The sequence below is a fragment of the Eurosta solidaginis genome, chromosome 2 (assembly GCF_040869045.1).
Source record: "Eurosta solidaginis isolate ZX-2024a chromosome 2, ASM4086904v1, whole genome shotgun sequence".
In the NCBI taxonomy this organism is placed as follows: domain Eukaryota; kingdom Metazoa; phylum Arthropoda; class Insecta; order Diptera; family Tephritidae; genus Eurosta; species Eurosta solidaginis.
This window is the reverse complement of record NC_090320.1, coordinates 289,891,217-289,908,903: the sequence shown is the minus strand read 5'-3', so window position 1 is coordinate 289,908,903 and position 17,687 is coordinate 289,891,217. Positions and strand designations below refer to the sequence as shown.

Genomic DNA, 17,687 nt, shown 5'->3' with positions numbered 1-17,687 from the left:
ATGTGGACACCGTCGGGATAATTTTGGGGTCATTCCGAAATTTTTTTGTGGACTCCCTCAGGGTCATTTGGGGGTCATTCCGGGACGATTTTGAGGACTCCTTCGGTGTCATTCGGGCTGGTTTTGGGGACTACCTCGGGGTTCTCCCGGGGTCATTTGGGGGTCATTCCGAGATGGTTTCGGGGACTCTCCCGCGGTACTCCCGGCGTCATTTGGGGGGAGGGGTGTCGTACCGGGATCTTATTGGGGACACCCTCGGGGTGATTTGGGGGTCATTCCGGGATGGTTTTGGGGACTCCTTCGTGGTCATCCCATGGTCATTCCGGGATGTTTTTGGGCAGTCACTCGGGGTCATTTGGGGGTCATTCCGGGATGTTTTTGGACAGCCCCTTTTGGTCATTTGGGGGTCATTTCGTATCAGTTTGGGATAATTTCGGGATCAGTTCGGAACCCTTCCAAGATCCTGGAATCCACGCGAAATTACTGTGGACCCTTTAGGACATTGTCAAGATGTATATTTGGACAATTCAAAAAAGGAAAGAGGGCGCTGATAGGCCCCAGACAGGTGTAGTCATCAGTCGAAGTGGTACTCACATATACACACTCATATGGCTGTGCGAGAGGCTGTAAATACACACGCATATACCTGGTAACCAAGTAGAAAATTCTAGAAGAAGAAAAGTCTAGATATCTGGGACTGAGAGTATAAAATCAGCACAAGCTGAGTAATCAGTAATCAGTTTGGTTTAAGCACGCTATCAGTTGCGAAGTGAAGTATAACTGTGACGTATAATTGTACCACTCCCAAAGTAATCTAATAAAGACCATTTTACATTACTGAATATTGGAGTTATTTATTCGACAATTTAGCGATTCGAACTTGTGCAGAAGGTGTAAAATAAGCGAAGTTTCCCCAAATTCGTTACAATTGGTGTCAGAAGAGGAATTGTTGAATAAATTCCAGATTTGCAGAGTACAACAAGGACAAGGGGGGAATTGAAGATCCAGCAACTGAAGAAGGAGTTGGAGAGCCGTGGATTGAATACAACCATTCGTTGGTGGGTACAGCGTTAATATACATACACTTCTTGGTGTATACGACAACTACTCATATCAAAACTCAAAGTGATCGGTTATTTTTAGAAATTTCTATTGTCGCGTTACAACATGAATTTTCGTAGTATGGAAGTTAACGAACTACGGAATAAGTGTCGCGAAATGGGTTTGCCGACACAAGGCAACAAAAATACGTTGATCGAACGGCTCGAAGCAAATACAAAAACACACGCGAAAGACGATTTTGTAAGTGCAAATGAAACAATGCTAGAGAGAATAAATACACTAGAAAAAACGATTGCCGAGTTACAAAAACAAACGCGAAACGAGCATGGGGTGCAAAATCAGAGAGGTTCGGTTGCTCATGGAGAATCATTTTTTCGTCCGTCGGTTGTGTCGTCGCCACAATTAAATAATCTAGCAACAAGTGTAAATAATTATATACCGTGTGCTATACCGAGTGCATATACGAATGCTCCGGTGGTAGCAACAAAAATGCACATGCCAAATATGGTGACAAATACCATTTGTATCAACGACCGAGAATGTATGCCAGTACATACAAAATACGCAATTTCAAGAGAATTCTGATTGGAATAGCGCGAATGCTCGAAATAGGGGTGAAAATACTTATGTGTACTTTAGCGAAGCGCAAACACAAAGGTATAATGCCAATAATTTCGTGAACGCGCCATTTAACTCAAATCGAAATATGTGTAACGATATACATACAAATAATATGAATTCAGTGTTTCATGGAAATTGTCCGTATCCATATGATTATATGCGAAACCCGTACAATACGGTGAGCGAGGTAGTTACCCTATTACCCGAGTTTGATCCGTCAGTGATACGTCACTGAATGCCAATCATTTCATACAAAGAATTGAAATGCTACGTAGAGCCTATAACTGGGCTGACCAGGTTATTTTGTTTGCGGTGCAACAAAAATTAAAAGGGTATGCAAAGTATTGGATAGATGGACAATACATGTTCAAATCGTGGGCAGAGTTCGTAGAAAAATTTCGTGCTGATTTTTCGATAACTAAAAACATAGCAGATATACATACATATAAAGATGGGTCGAACGCGTAGACAACGTACCGAAACACCACAAGAATATTATTTTAAAATGGTTGCAATCGGGAAAAAAGTAGAAATTCCGGAATCCGCGATCGCGCGTTATATAATAAATGGTATTAATGACTCAGATATGCGAAAGAAGATTTCGAACGTGTACGAAAATTGTAACACATTATTACGCGATATCCAAAACTATACCGTCTACAATGAAATAAAATTCGAGCCATTCACGTATAAGAAAACACAGGTGACAATACATCTGATTGGATAGATAAAGAAGAAAATGGTATTGAAGGTGAAACATCGAAAAACACTGCAGTTAGTGAAATATCCAAAGTGGTTAAATGCTATAAATGTTCACAACAGGGGCATATTTCTGTAAATTGTCCACAACCACAGCGAATGGAAAGATGCGGAGTATGTAATCGTACCGGGCATAAAATGATAGAGTGTAAACAAACAGCAACTAAACCTATCTTAAACACGAAAATAAACAAAATAAATAGAAACGAAATTCAAAACGAAAACTTAACAAAAGAAATTAAAGTGAACGAATATGAAACAAAAGCAATAATAGACTCAGGTAGTGTCTGTTCGCTAATACATCGGAAATTAGCAACCCAAATTGGGGAAATAACTGAGTGTACGCGGGTGTTGAAGGGTTTTGCGGGTGGCACGTACCAGTGCAAAGCTAAAATCTTAGCCTCAATTCAAATTGACAACAATCGACATCCAGCTAAATTGTTGGTAGTTGACGACAATCACATTGATGAAGATGTGTTGCTTGGTAGAGACGTATTCTGCCAGAGTGGAAAACGACTTATAATAGAAAACGATAAATGTACGGTGGAAAAATTAGAAAATGTGTCAAATATTTCCGAAGAGGAACGATCGAAATTACAAGCGATTATACAATCAAATGGCGATATTTTTGCCGAAAATATTGCTGAATTGGGTAAGTGCACAATAGCAAAAATGTGTATTAAACTTACGAACGATAAGCCTATATGTATGAAACCTTATAGAGTACCATTTCCCAAACGAAAATTAGTGTCCGATATCGTATCCGAATTGCTTGAAAATGAAATTATTCGATATTCTGACTCAGCATACGCGTCGCCGGTGGTATTAGTTGAAAAAGTTTTCGCAATTGTCAGGAAATAAATATTTTACAATACCATCAAATAGAAGTAGATGAAGCGTCGAAACAATACACGGCTTTTGTAACAACGGATGGCCATTACGAATATAATCGTATGCCATTTGGGCTCGTAAATGCGCCTTCGATTTTTCAAGAAGTAATGAATAAAATAGTTGCAAAAGTACATCCGGGAGAAGTTATGGTATATTTAGACGATGTAGTAATACCGAGTAAAACGGTTAATGAAGGCTTAACGCGACTTACACAATTATTAACACTTTTACGAGAAAGCGGATTAACGCTACGCCTTTCGAAATGTAATTTTCTATCGGAAGAAATAAACTATCTAGGTCACGTAATAAATGAAAGCGGAATTAAACCGGGGGAGAAAAAAATAACTGCTGTTAAAAACTTTAAAGTGCCCACGACCGTTACCGAAATTAGGCGTTTTTTGGGTTTAACCGGGTATTTCCGAAAGTTCGTGCCGGAATACGCGATCATCTCGAAACCTTTAACAACATTACTTACGAAACAAAATGAATTTTTCAAATGGGGTTCCGACCAACAACTAGCTTTTGAAAACTTAATAGAATTACTAAGTAACGCTCCGGTACTCGCGTTATACGATAGGATGGCCGAGCATGAAGTACACACCGATGCATGTAGTACGGGTTTGGCGGGTGTGCTACTTCAGTCAAGCGATAACAAGACGTGGAAACCGGTATTCTATTTTAGCAGACATTGCAATCCAACCGAAAGCAAATATCATGCCTATGAACTCGAGGTGCTAGCCGTCGTAGAGGCCCTCGAACGGTTTCGAATGTACATTTTGGGGAAAAGATTTAAACTCGTAACAGATTGTTCCGCTATAGCAAAAGTTAAGGCAGATAAAGAGCTAAAATCGAGAATTGCGCGATGGTGGATGAGATTATTAGAGTACGATTTTGAGATGGTTCATCGTGAAGGAACTCGTATGGCTCATGTCGACGCTTTGAGCCGTGCACCAGATCAACCACCAAACGAAGTTGAAAGAGTAGGGTTTGTAATGAAAATAAACACCACGTCCGACGATTGGTTGCTAACCAAGCAATTACAAGATCCAACGTTAGCATCACTTGTGGGGGTATTGAGAAAGGAAACAGTTTCCGAACAAGAGCATCAAATTCGTGAAGATGACGAACTGAAGGACCATCGATTATACCGTCGGACTAAGAAGGGTTTACGTTTTGTGATACCTAAAGCTGTACGATGGCGAGTGGTTCACTTATGCCACGACGAAATGGGCCACTTTGTTCTCGAAAAAACGATCCAACGAATACAAACACATTTTTGGTTCCCCAAAATTCGAAAATATGTCAAAGAGTATATATTGGCGTGCTCAAATTGTTGTTATAATAAGACGCGACACGGGATGTCGGAAGGGCAATTACACTTCACCGAAGTGTTGCCTATGCCATTCTTCATATTGATCATTTAGGACCATTTACTAAAAGTAATCGAGGAAATTGCTACGTTTTAGCAATTTGTGATGGTTTTTCGAAATATGTAGTAGTAAAACCGGTACGGAACACGAAAACTACGCCAGTAATAAATGCCCTAAACGAAATGACGAGCTATTTTGGACTACCTGCCAAAATAATCACCGATCGAGGTACAGCTTTTACCTCAAAGCAATTTCAACAGTTCTGCGAGAAAAATGTTATTCAACATATTAAAAATGCAGTTCGCACGCCGCGAGCTAACGGCCAAGTGGAACGAGCAATTCAAACAATTTTAAATTATCTTCGAACTACAACCGAGAAACCGAAAGACTGGGACCTTTTATTGCGTAACGTCCAAAGGGCAATAAACTCTCAGCGAAACGATACATCGGGATACTCACCAAATGAACTAATTTTCGATTTTCGTCTGCGCGACGTAGTACAAAATCACTTAATCGCCGCTATTCATGAGACAACAGAAAGTCCTGACTCGCAAGGCATTTCAGAAAAACGACGAGAAGCAGAAGATAACATAAATCAAGAACGCGAAAAATGGAAGCAGCGTTTCGATGGGACGCACCGAAAACCAACGCAATACGAGGAGGGTAGCCTAGTAGTCGTCGAAAACGAACCCGCAGCAACAGGCGACTCCAGGAAACTCGAACCCAAGTTTCGAGGACCGTACGTAATCGCCCGAAAGCTGGGAAATGATCGATATTTAGTGGAAGATATACCCGGCATGCAAATAACGAATAAAAGGTTCTGTTCGGTCTTCAGCTCGGAAAAACTGAAAGCTTGGTGTAGTAATGCACCCGAGTTAGAAAGTTACGACGAGTCCGACGACGAAGACGATCCGGACGAAATCGAGGACGATTTAGTAGCAGGAAAGGCCGAACTGTTACGAGACATGGCAACTCCGACGTGCGAACGCGACATTGTCGCGGACGCAGGGAAACAATAAGAACGAAACACAATACCAAAACCAGTCAGTCATCTTTAATCGATCACAATAACCGGTAAGTGTTAAGCTGTCCTGACACAATGGCGAACACAGACTTGAACATGATATTAGCTGCAATATCTGCACAAACGTCGACAGTAACATCCAAGATGGAAACTCAACTGGAAGAACAGAAGACGTATATGGCAACCAAGGTGGAATCACGGGAGACACGTATATCAGAAATGTCGTCACAAATAGTATCCAAGATTGAAGCACAAGAGGCACGCATTTCAGAAATGTCTTCGCAAATATCATCTCAACTGGAAGAATAGAAGACATATATGACAAGAGGCCCGCATATCCTCGCAGCTGGAGGCACAGAAAGCAAGGGTATCATCAAAACTTGAATCGCAGGATGCAAAAACCGCACAATTTCAGGTAGAAGTCGATGATTTAAAAGGTCGTATGGAGCAATTACAACTAAATCGCCCGGCTGTCCCAGTGAGCAATCCGAAGGTATAAACTCCATCTTTTGATGGATCTGTTCCTTCCCAGGTCTTTAAGCTACAGTTTGAAAAGACCGCAGCAGTGAACAACTGAAATGCTGAAGATAAGGTTGCAGCTCTATTCGTACCACTGAAGGGGCCAGCAGCCGAAATCCTACAGACGAATCTGTGAGGTTCGACGGATATCCGCCAGACATAAGCATTCTATTTCCGGTAGCCATAGGAAATGCTTCTCGTATATCAGTAAGAGGTATAGCAAACCTGTAGCATGTTAACAGGGCAAGCCCTGTTAGATGATTTAACAGCATATGAGCTGTTTCGAAGTTCAAGTTAATGTTACATTAATGAGTTCCAACACAAAGTTTTGCATCTCCTGTATCTATGACATGCTCCACTAAATTAGTTAATCCCAGTCCCTCTCTCTCGAAGTTAGGAACTGATTCTATTATAATATCTATTTGCTTTTGTTGCTGGGTATTCAGAGACGCCACTCCCTCGGAATTAGTTTCTAATGTATTTAAGTGACCGCATTGGGTCTCAATCTTTACTTTTATATCGAACTCATTCCAAAAATCCATGCCGCAAATGGCTGATTCAGTTATTGATGGGACTATCAAAAATTCTATGTGCTTAATTTGACCATTATAGTTTACGGCTACAGTTATTATACCATTTATTTGTTGTCGCTGGCCATCAGCTGTTTTCACGTAGCCACTAAAGGCTGGGGAAGTAGAATTCTGCTCTAAAATGGTTTTGGCCAACTGACCACCTATCACACTTTTATTCGCGCCGCTATCTAATAATGCTAACACATTTTCGCCTTTAATGTTAATTCGTATATAAGGCCTAATATCAGAGATTTTGTACACAATGGCTGAGATGGTAAATTTTCGTAAACGCTTCTTTTTATCCCAGAAATTCTTCATTCGTCGTGCCGAACGAGAAACAGTTTTTGGTGGCGCTGAGAAAATTTCAGCGCGACGCTGGTTGTACTCGGCTAACCGGACATGAAAAGGTCTTATGGGAGTTAATTTTGGCTGGCAAGATGGCTTGGGACTCAGGTCGTTGGGGTTCGCGAGACTTATGCTATTATTTACATCCGAGGCTGGTGGTTCGGATATCCCCTTCTGCGGACATCCTGATTCGAGTTTTCCGCACCCCGATTACATTTTGGGCATGTAGGTTTGTATGTGTCTGGTTTCCCACATCCGTAACAAAATATTCGGCGCAATGGGTTGGTGCAATCTTGATACCTATGGCCTAACATTTCGCAATTCCAACACTTCAAATTTTCCACTGATATTTCGGCAACATCCGATGAGTCGGTTGTATGCCGATCAACGCGCTCCTGAATATCCTCAACAATTTCAGATATGTTTCTTCTAGCGGGAAAGTTTCGGATAGGGGCGCTATTACTAAAATTAGCCATGAAGTGCTCATGTCTGTGACATTCTCTTCGAAGCATAGATAAGTCGGTTATGTCCAAATGCAAGAGCTCGTATCGAAGATCGGGTTTTAAATTCCAAATCATTGTTTCTATAAGCTCCCGATCTGTCATGGGATTTCGAAGCCTATCATTCATGGTTAGCAACTCGTCTAAAAATTGGTCAAATGGTTCGTTGGATCTCTGTTTGCGTCTACGTATATTTTCTTTTCGGTCGTAGTCGCTCAACTGGTCCTTATATTTTTGTCTTAATCCTACACAGATCTCCTCCCAATTTAGTCGATCTGTTTGCCGGTGATGCCTCCAAAACCAAGCTTCCGCGTTATCTGCAAAAAGCATGTGGACATATCGACACAATACATCAAAATCTCCGTTCAAAGCTTGACGTGTTAACGCATTAACTCGATATATAAAATCTTCAACCGACATATCATTTGGCTTACCAGTGAAACGTATTCGCCAATTGGAAATCATGCTAGAGATCTTTTTAGCCTGAAAATTGCTCCTCAGAGGCAGAGGTTCACTATCACGGTACGGTCGGCTGTAGCAAACAGAGTACCCGCTCCTTAAACCCTATACCCACTCGGAGAGCTATCGCAAAGCAGAACTGATGCTCCCTAATACAGTGCAAAATAAGCTAAACATTCGTATATGTGAAGAAGTTTGTGGCAGGAAAGACAAACGTTAATGAGGCCAGCTTCTTTGCATAGATGGCGCACTATGAGGGAGCCAACGGAGGCAGGATGCGATTAGTTCATTACAAATCCCGAAGCAGAGCGGAACAACTATGAAGCATTGATGGCTGCTGTAGAATGACGATACAGAAGCGAACACAGGAAGCAGATATATCACAAAACCGCTACCAAAAAGCGAATGAGACTCTGCAGGAGTTTGCGTCGGATGTTGGAAGGCTCGCCCATCTAGCAATTGCGGACGCACTCGTGGAGTACACCGTGAGGGTAAAAATCCAGAGCTTCATAAATAACATACGAGACGTGGAAACGAAACGAGCTACATATTCGAATCCAAAACTAACATTTGCTGAAACGGTATCGCATGCACTGACTCAGGAAACAGCCTCACTTTTGAGCAAACCCCATACAAAGCTCATCGCGTGGAATTGGAAAGGCCAGACTGGGTAGACACAATTTTGGAAGCATTAAAAGAAACACAACAGAAAAACGATGGTGCCGTCAAATGTTTTAAGTGTGGAAAGCCAGGGGATAGTGCACGTTATTGCAGTGCCAACCTTAATAGTTCCAACAATGTGGGAGGCCGTAAACGCAGAGCTGAAGGAGATGAGCAAATCTCCAACCCCACTCAATCGTTAAACTTAAGCGAGTCAGCCGCAAAGGGCAACAGCTGGCTCCCGCAATTGAATGCCCCAAAATCTATAATCTCTATCTCGTAAATTGGAGGAAGGTCGAGCAATCTTACTGTCAGAGGACATGTGGATGGAAAGGAACTTTTACTGACTGTAGATACGGGTGCATCTCACTCCATCACTCGATCGGATTTAGTTAACAAGAAGAGAAGACTATTGCTTGGAGCAAGATTACGTAAAGCCACGGGAGAAGACACCCAGGTAATTGGAGAAGTAGAATGTGAAGTACCAATTGGGAATGTCACGGTACTACACAATTTTATAGTGGCAGAGATTGTTGATGAAATCACAATTGGAGTTGACTTCTTAATCGACCAAGGCAAGATCGATATGCAAAGCAGGACGATGCGATATAAGAACATGGATGTGCCACTTAATGTCGGATACGAGAGAGGCTACAGCAGTAAACGAGTGCTGGTGGAAGAGAGTCGGCAAATACCATCAAAATCCGAAGCAGTCATCTGGGAAAAGGTTGATGGAGATTGTGGCACAAACAAATTCTGGGTTGTTGAAGCAACAAACAAATCAACACCGAATGTACTTGTAGGAAAAACCCTGGCTATGACAAAACAATATGGACGTATTCCGGTAAGAGTACTCAACGAATTCAAGTCACCACTAAAACTGACCAAAGGAGCTATTTTGGGAAGATGCCAAGAGGCTGAAGTAGTAATAAACTGTGAACAGCTGCAGAAAAACGTTTCAACTAGTAATACTGATCTTTAAAATGACATCACGGCATGGACGGAGGGGCTAGAGGAAGCCTATCAGAGTAAGTCAAAACAACTGCTTCTAAAGTACGCGAACATATTTGACCAACATGACTACAAACCATGTCGCACCGAGGTTGTGAAATATCAAATTGACACTGGAGATGCGAGGCCGATCCGTCAAGCTCCTCGTAGTGTTCCACTGGCGAAGCGGGAAGTTGTGAGTCAAATCGTACAAGAAATGAGCGGCAGCGGCGTCATCGAACCATCAGCTAGTCCATGGAGCTCACCGGTGGTACTTGTGAAGAAGAAGGATGGAAAAATGAGGTTTTGCGTGGACTAACGCAAGTTGAACCACGTTACGAAAAAGGATAGCTACCCATTGCCAAGAATTGACAATACTCTGGACTCGCAAGCGGCTACTTGAAAAGCGGCTATTGGCAAGTGGTGGTGAAGGAGACAAGGAGACAAAAAGAAAACAGCCTTCGCAGTGATGCCGGTTGGTCTTAGTAATGCACCAGCTACTTTTGAGAGACTCATGGACCAGGTACTGAAACGACTACATTGGAAAAGATGCTTGGTGTACCTGGACGACATCATCGTATTGGGCAGGAAGGAGGAAGTTTTCCAGAGAATAGCTGGCGCGGGTATGAAACTAAATCCCAAAAAGTGTTCCCTGTTTAAAAAGGAAGTAAATTACGGTACTCAACAAATTTTGATCAACTTTAGTCTCGATGAATAAAATAGGCCAGGCCTTTCCTAAAGTAAAATTTTCTACTGATTCCGAATATGGCTTCCGTTTTCCTGTGGCAGATCTAGTTTCCGAGATATCCCATTTTTGCAGAACACTACTTCATATAGGTACGGCAAAAATTTGTAGTTTTCATTTTTTCGTTTTAAACTGTTGAAGTATACATTATACTAATTCCCATAAACATTTCTTGCCTTCACCTTCTTTCAGTATCTTCAGTAGTTGGGCCACTATGCCAAAAAACGTTCACATAATGTTGAAAAAAAAAAACGAAATTTTTTGCAAAATTGCAGATTTACCCATTTTAAAATCGGAAAAATTCTTTGCATGAAAAAAGTTAGCCCTCCTATGTTGTAGGTAATTAAATTACGAAAATTTTAAGCATACCAGTACAACAATCAGACGTGCGGTTGAGACTATAGCCCCGTTAACTTGCAAGCGTCTATCCTAAAATTTTTTATAGAGACAATTTTTATTCAAACTAAGTTTTTATTTTTTTTATAACGTTTTATTATAGACATATGTTTGTACGTTAAACTGTATTCAATTGAGTAATATGAGTGTAAATCAGCAATTCAGTAAAAAACAACAACGACAACAGCATTAAATACATACATATCTACACCTAAAAAAAAAGTCAAATTGAGCGATTTTACCGTGGTAGTCAATAGTGAGGGACGTGGGTACTTTTAACTACCCATTTATAATTTTCTGGGTTTGTCTCCCGTATTATTGTCCAGCAATAATCTCCCATCATTTCTTCAAATGAGGTCTTGGTGAAACCTTTCATCCTGTTCATCACTTTCAGCACCTAGGTTTGCGGGAAAATTATCCAAATGTGAATGGAAAAAATGCATTTTGAGGGACATGTTGCATTTTATAGCACTGTAGTTTTTCAACAAGGTTGACCATCTCTCTATAGTTGGGATCTTTGTTGTTGCCAAGAAATCTACTAACGACTTGCTTAAAGCTGTCCCAAACCGCTGCTTCTACTGATGATAAATGATTCGCAAAATTTTCGTCTTTCAACAACTTTCTAATTTGCGGTACTGGAAGGATGGTGCGTTCTTATTTACAGCCTTTACAAAATTTTTCATTAATCTAATTTGATGTAAAGTGCTGGCAAAATAACTCGTTTTGGATTTATTAAAGGCGGGTTTGCGATATTGAAGGCACCTGGTTCGTACTCAGCTCTTGGTGGCCAGTTTTCCTGAATATAATGGGTTTCTCTAGCACGACTGTCCCAAAGACAGAAAAAACAGCAATATTTAGTGAAACCTCATTGAAGTCCGAGAACTATAGCTACAACCTGGGATGTATTTCAGATACTATTTATTTTAAACTAGAAGACCCGGCAGACGTTGTCTTGCCCTAAATTTGGCCTATCTGCATACATTTTAATAAGCTTTTTCCGTCTGACTCTGTCCCCCCCCATAGTACCTCTAAATCGCGGGCCTCCTCAGAATCTAATCATCCACTTTATTTTCTAATTTTAATGCTTCAAATAAACCTTGAACATCATTGCAGTAGCAAATATTTTCACTTTTAGTAAAAAAAGAAGAGAAAGTTTTGTGCCTATTTCGAAATTTGGAAGTATTTGTCGAAGGGTCAGGCTTCCCCATTGCTGCAAACGAGGTCCTAGAACTTCGCTATCAAATTTCGATAATTTCAAATCTCTGGCCAAGTCATTAAGTTCGGCTTGTGAGACTCGATGTGCGACCTCTCCTTCTTGTTCACTGTCTGAATTATCTGCTTCGGAGTTACTTTGGCTTGAGGCTTCAAAATTTATAGGTGGGATAGATATGGGTAATGTATGGTCATGTAGTTTTGGTTTTTTAGCTGATGCCACATTTGGATAACTTATTAATTTTCTCTTTTTTCTCGTTCTAACTTTAAGGTCTATCACGCAAAAATAGCACTGGTCGTGGTTAAAGGGTTCAGTCCACATCATTGGAACACCAAACTTCATGTTATGACCTTTACCCGATACCCATCTCATTAAAGTTAATCTACAGGAGGATTTATCGAGATTTTTTACACGGAAACCGAAATAATGAAAGTATGCATCTTTGACAGAATTAGTTATTTTCCGAGCTTAGTTTCCGAAAATATATGTCCGCAAATACAGCAAAAATCATCCGGGTTATCATAATCATAACATCTGTTTTGCAACAAGCCATTTCGTAAATCGGTAGATGATATAGTATGTATAAATTTGCACTACAATTTGCAAAACAAGATTTACAAAAAACAGTAGTGACAATTGAATACTTGATGTCTTTTTAAATTTATTAGACCCTAAGGTAGAGTGACCAAATGAAGCGTCTCGCCAATTTTATCAAAATAATACTAAAATTTTAGGATAAACGCTTGCAAGTTAAGTTCATAGTTAAATTACCTACAACATAGGAGGGCAAACTTTTTTTCATCCATAGAATTTTTCCGATTTTAAAGTGGTTAAATCTGAAATTTTGTAAAAAATTTCTTTTTTTCTCAAAATTTGTTCAACGTTTTTTGGCATAGTGGCCAAACTACTGAAGATACGGAAAGGAGGTGAAGGCAAGAAATGTTTATGGGAATTAGTATAATGTATAATTCAACAGTTTGAAACGAAAAAATGAAAACTACAAATTTTTGCCGTACCTATATGAAGAAGTGTTCTGCAAAAATTGGAATTTTCATATTTTCGCCGATATCTCGGAAACTAGATCTGACACAGCTTACAAGAAAAAATAAAGCTTTTGAATGGAAGAAGGAGCAAGAAAAGGCTTTCCAAACATTGAAAGAGTGTTTGTGCACTGCCACAATGTTGGCATATCGGATTCCAGGAGCAACGTTTATTCTAGATACAGATGCGAGCGGATATGTTATAGGAGGCGTTTTATTACAACTGGTCGATGGACAGGAGAAGGTAGTTGCCTATTACAGCCGATCAATTGGAAAACCAGAGAGGAACTATTGCGTTATACGGAGAGAGCTGTTGGCATTGGTAGAGTGCGTAAAACATTTTCACATGTACCTCTACGGTCAGCGATTCCGCGGCAGGGCAGATCACGCAGCGTTGAAATGAAATGTCTCTTGCATTTCCATAATCCAGAAGGACAATTGGCACGGTGGATCGAGCGACTACAAAGCTATAACTTTTCCTTTGAGCATCGAAAAGGTAGTACCCATGGAAATGCTGATGATATGTCACGAATACCATGTAGTTTGGAATGCAAGCACTGCTCAAAGGCTGAGGTTAAAGAAGACATTATAGATGTCCGGCTAATGACTATAACATGTACGGATGAATGTGACAAGGAATAAATAAGCAAGTGTCAGCTAGAAGATACAGATCTGTCACATGTTATGCAAGGGCTCGAACGAAGCGAAAGACCAAATAGAGAGGAGATGTCAGCAGAGAATGCCATTAAGAAGTCATATTGGGCACAGTGGAACAGTTAAAGTTGATATCTGGTTGCTTACATCGAGTATAGGAGAGTGAAGATGGTCAATGTAAGAGGAACCTGATAGTTGTTCCCAGGAAAAGGATTCGTGGCGTTCTTAACGAGCTACATAATGGTCCAAGTGGAGGCCATCTGGGAATCACGAAGACGCTCGAGAAGATTAAGAAGAGATTCTATTGGGTTGGTTGCCTCCAGTCGGTCAGTGAGTGGATTTCGAACTGCGAGGTTTGCAGCAGAGCGAAAGGGCCCAAAACGCGAAGTCATGGCCAGACGAAGCAATATAACTCAGGTGCGCCATTTGAAAGGATCGCTATGGATGTCGCAGGTCCATTTCCTACTAGCGACTGCGGAAACAAATATGTATTGGTGGTTATGGATTATTTCACGAAATGGCCAGAGGTATACCCAATCCCAAATCAAGAAGCATTAGTGTTCATAAACAATTGGGTTGCACGGTATGGGGAGCCAATGGAGTTCCATTGTGACCAAGGTAGGAATTTTGAAGCAACTGTGTTCCAAGAAATGTGTAAAACATTGGGATTTCAAAAAGCACGAACAACTGCATTGCATCCTCAGTCCGATGGTATGGTGGAACGATTCAATAGAACATTGGAGGAGGACTTAAGGAAAGTAGTGCAAAAGTTCCATAAAGAATGGGATACACGCATACCATTATTCTTGATAGCTTACCGATCGGCAGTGCATGAGACAACTGGCCAAACTCCCGTGAAGGTAATTCTTGGCAATGACCTTCGATTGTCGGCTGATTTGAAGTTTGGGACAAATGCCGATGCGGAGAGAAATGCCAAGAAATCCACTGGTGTCTTGGAGGAAGAGCTGAGGGAAATACATGATCTTGTAAGACAACGAACCAAGATTATGAGTGACAAGATAAAAGCTAGATATGATAAAGCAATTAATTCAGAAAGCTTTCGGGAAGATTTGGCGCTGCAGTACAACCCACAACGAAAAAAAGGTTTGTCACTGAAATTGCAGTGTAATTGGGAAGGCACATACAAAGTTATAAAACGAATCAACGATGTAGTTTACCGCATACAAACCATTGGCAAACCACGAAACAAAATGAAAGTCGTTCATTTGGAAAGGCTGGCAGCGTGTAGACCGGAAAATTTGGTGGAGGGCAATGTGACGGATATTACCATCCCTAAGCTGTTACTTAGTAAATGAACAACAACAAAAATAAAATAATTTAAAAACATTTTTAAGTTAAGCGGTTTTATTGAAAACAATACTTACATGAATTAATAATAATACTAAAAGCTATAAAATAATTAGGTAGGCCCTAGGTACTAGTCATCACACTCCTCATCAATCTAGGGCGTTGATCAGACAATTAAATAAAAGCGGTGGGCGCGTGAAATTTCTAAAAATGTGAGGCGTAGCATAACCTGATTAAGGTTCAGTTGGTCTTATTTATGACCATCAATAGAAATTTGACGCGTCCAACGCTTTTATTTAATTGTCTGATCAACGCCCTAGATTGATGAGGAGTGTGATGACTAGTACCTAGGGCCTACCTAATTATGTTATAGCTTTTAGTATTATTATTACTTCATGTAAGTATTGTTTTCAATAAAACCGTTAAACTTAAAATTTTTTTTAAATTATTTTATTTTCAAGTTTTTAGTCTTTATTTAATAGTTCATTTAGTGACTCATTATTACTAGGACTATTTCCTGACAATTTGTTACAATCTAGGTCCTCAATACATAATCCTTCCAAAGACTTTACTCGAATCTGCGCCACGTATGCTTGTCCCTCCTCCAACTGCAAAATATTTTGATGTAATATTTATTCCAAATATGAGCCAAATCAGACCACAAATAGGATTTTTGTGAATATCTCGATCCTTGCGCCACCTAGCAGCGATTTTTTTTCATTGATTGCCGTTTATTCTTGTATGTATTATGTGTTCCAAATATGAGCCAAATCGGACCAAAAATACGATTTTTGTGAATCTCTCGATCCTTGCGCCACCAAGCGGCGATTTTTTATAGGTCGCTTTCTATTCTTGTATGTATTATGTGTTCCAAATATTTGTGAATATTTTGCTCCTTGGGCCACCTAGCGGCAATTTTTTTCTTATTATTGCATTGTCATCGGGTTCTGAACTATATTCCAAGTTTCAAGCTTTTACCTTATCAGGAATTTACTTAAATTTCAATTACAAAATTCGTTCACAACGGCCGTGCGGCCTGCCTGTCAAGCCAAGCTAAATAAAATCGTTTATAAACATTAAACAAGCTACATAAACACATTAATATCATTTACCCACACACATACAAGGCAACGAAGAGATAACTCACACACAGGTGTAGTCATCAGTCGAAGTATTACTCACATATACACACGCATATGGCTATGCGAGAAGCTATAAACTACAAATACACACGCATATAGCTGGTAACCAGGTAGAAAATTCTAGAAGAAGAAACGTCTACACATTTGGGGCAGAGAGAATAAAAGCAGCAAAAGCTGAGTAGTAGAGTAATCAGTTTGATTTAAACACGCTATCAGTTGCGAAGTGAAGTATAATTGTACCACTCCCGAAGTAATCTAACAAAGACCATTTTGCAGTACTGAATATTGGAGTTATGTATTTGACAATTTTGCGATTCGAGCGTTTGCAGAAGGTGTATAATAAGCGCAGTTTCCCTAAATTCCTTACAATATGTATATATGTACATACATTTTACTTTAAATGATAAAAATAAAAAAAAAACTGCTAATTAAAATTGCCATGGTGGTAGCGATCTTACATAATAAAGTACAATAAACCACATAAGAACGCCTTCATTTATTTAAATTTTTTTTTTTTTGAGAATGATTGCACATATGAGATGTAGATGTATATGGGAGATATGTCAACAAATATTCTTGAATTGAGTTGGTTATCAAAATTGTTTAAAATTTAAGCAAATATTTATACCGAATAAAAGGTTTGCATTGATTGAATAATGAGGGAGTACCTATTGCGAGTGTAGGACTACTCTCTTTTATTTATGTGTATAGGAATGCAATTTTGCATAGCCGATTTTAGTGGCCAGCGGCTTTTGCCAATCATACTACTGATTCCATAGAAATTTCCCTCAATTCGAAGAAACTTTTTTAGAGACTGTTTTCCTCATTTTATGTAAGTGTTTTTTTTTCTGTTTTCAAAATTATGGTCCCTAAGCCTATTATACCGAGGCAAGTTGTGCATCGTTCCGTATGAAAAAAGCATCTCTACCACTGCTGAAAAAGGCAACGGAGTGTTGCATTGTTGTATTTAAGGAAAACTTCTTTCTTTCTTTTGCTAAAAGATTTAATAAAATGCTAAATATTTTTTTACCTGAAGTTGCACCCCAGTGTTACTGAAGATATCAACTTCACTAGAACTAGTGCTGGAGATGTTACCGAAATCAAAAAACTCACCTACCTTGGTTGGTGTATTTGTCGTTCACCACACTACGGCTTCCGCATCCCTTGCAGCAGTCCTCAGCACGGAGTAACCTTTATCCTGTGATTCAGTCGAGAGGCAACTTTTCCACGGATTTATGAATTGCGGATGGATTACAGCTTCAACAGCTGCCCATTTTCCACAATCCCCAATTTCAAAAAAGTCCTTAATGGTACCACTCTTTCAGCATCAATGCAAAAGGTTGATCCAACGTTTGTTTTGACTTCCAGCCACTTTCAGCGCAGTGTTATTATACACGGCAACAAACACCCATTTTCT

The 17,687-nt window shown here is 39.9% G+C and overlaps 1 protein-coding gene across 1 annotated transcript; it reads left to right on the top strand.

Annotated features, from left to right (window-relative positions):
• Positions 1-2,134: 2,134 nt before the first annotated feature.
• On the top strand, positions 2,135-15,217 carry LOC137241886 (uncharacterized). Its single transcript, XM_067769245.1, has 3 exons — positions 2,135-2,252; positions 2,378-3,094; positions 12,397-15,217. The coding sequence occupies exons 1-3, from the start codon at positions 2,135-2,137 to the stop codon at positions 12,429-12,431; spliced, it is 870 nt and encodes a 289-aa protein (XP_067625346.1). The 3' UTR covers positions 12,432-15,217.
• Positions 15,218-17,687: the final 2,470 nt, after the last annotated feature.

Excerpts from the sequence above, each read along its gene's own strand:
- LOC137241886 (XM_067769245.1), top strand. The coding sequence starts at position 2,135 with ATGGGTCGAACGCGTAGACAACGTACCGAAACACCACAAGAATATTAT. Across the intron at positions 2,253-2,377 it reads CGCGCGTTATATAATAAATG|AAAACACAGGTGACAATACA; the intron begins GTATTAATGACT and ends TTCACGTATAAG. Across the intron at positions 3,095-12,396 it reads CGAAAATATTGCTGAATTGG|GTCTATCACGCAAAAATAGC; the intron begins GTAAGTGCACAA and ends TCTAACTTTAAG.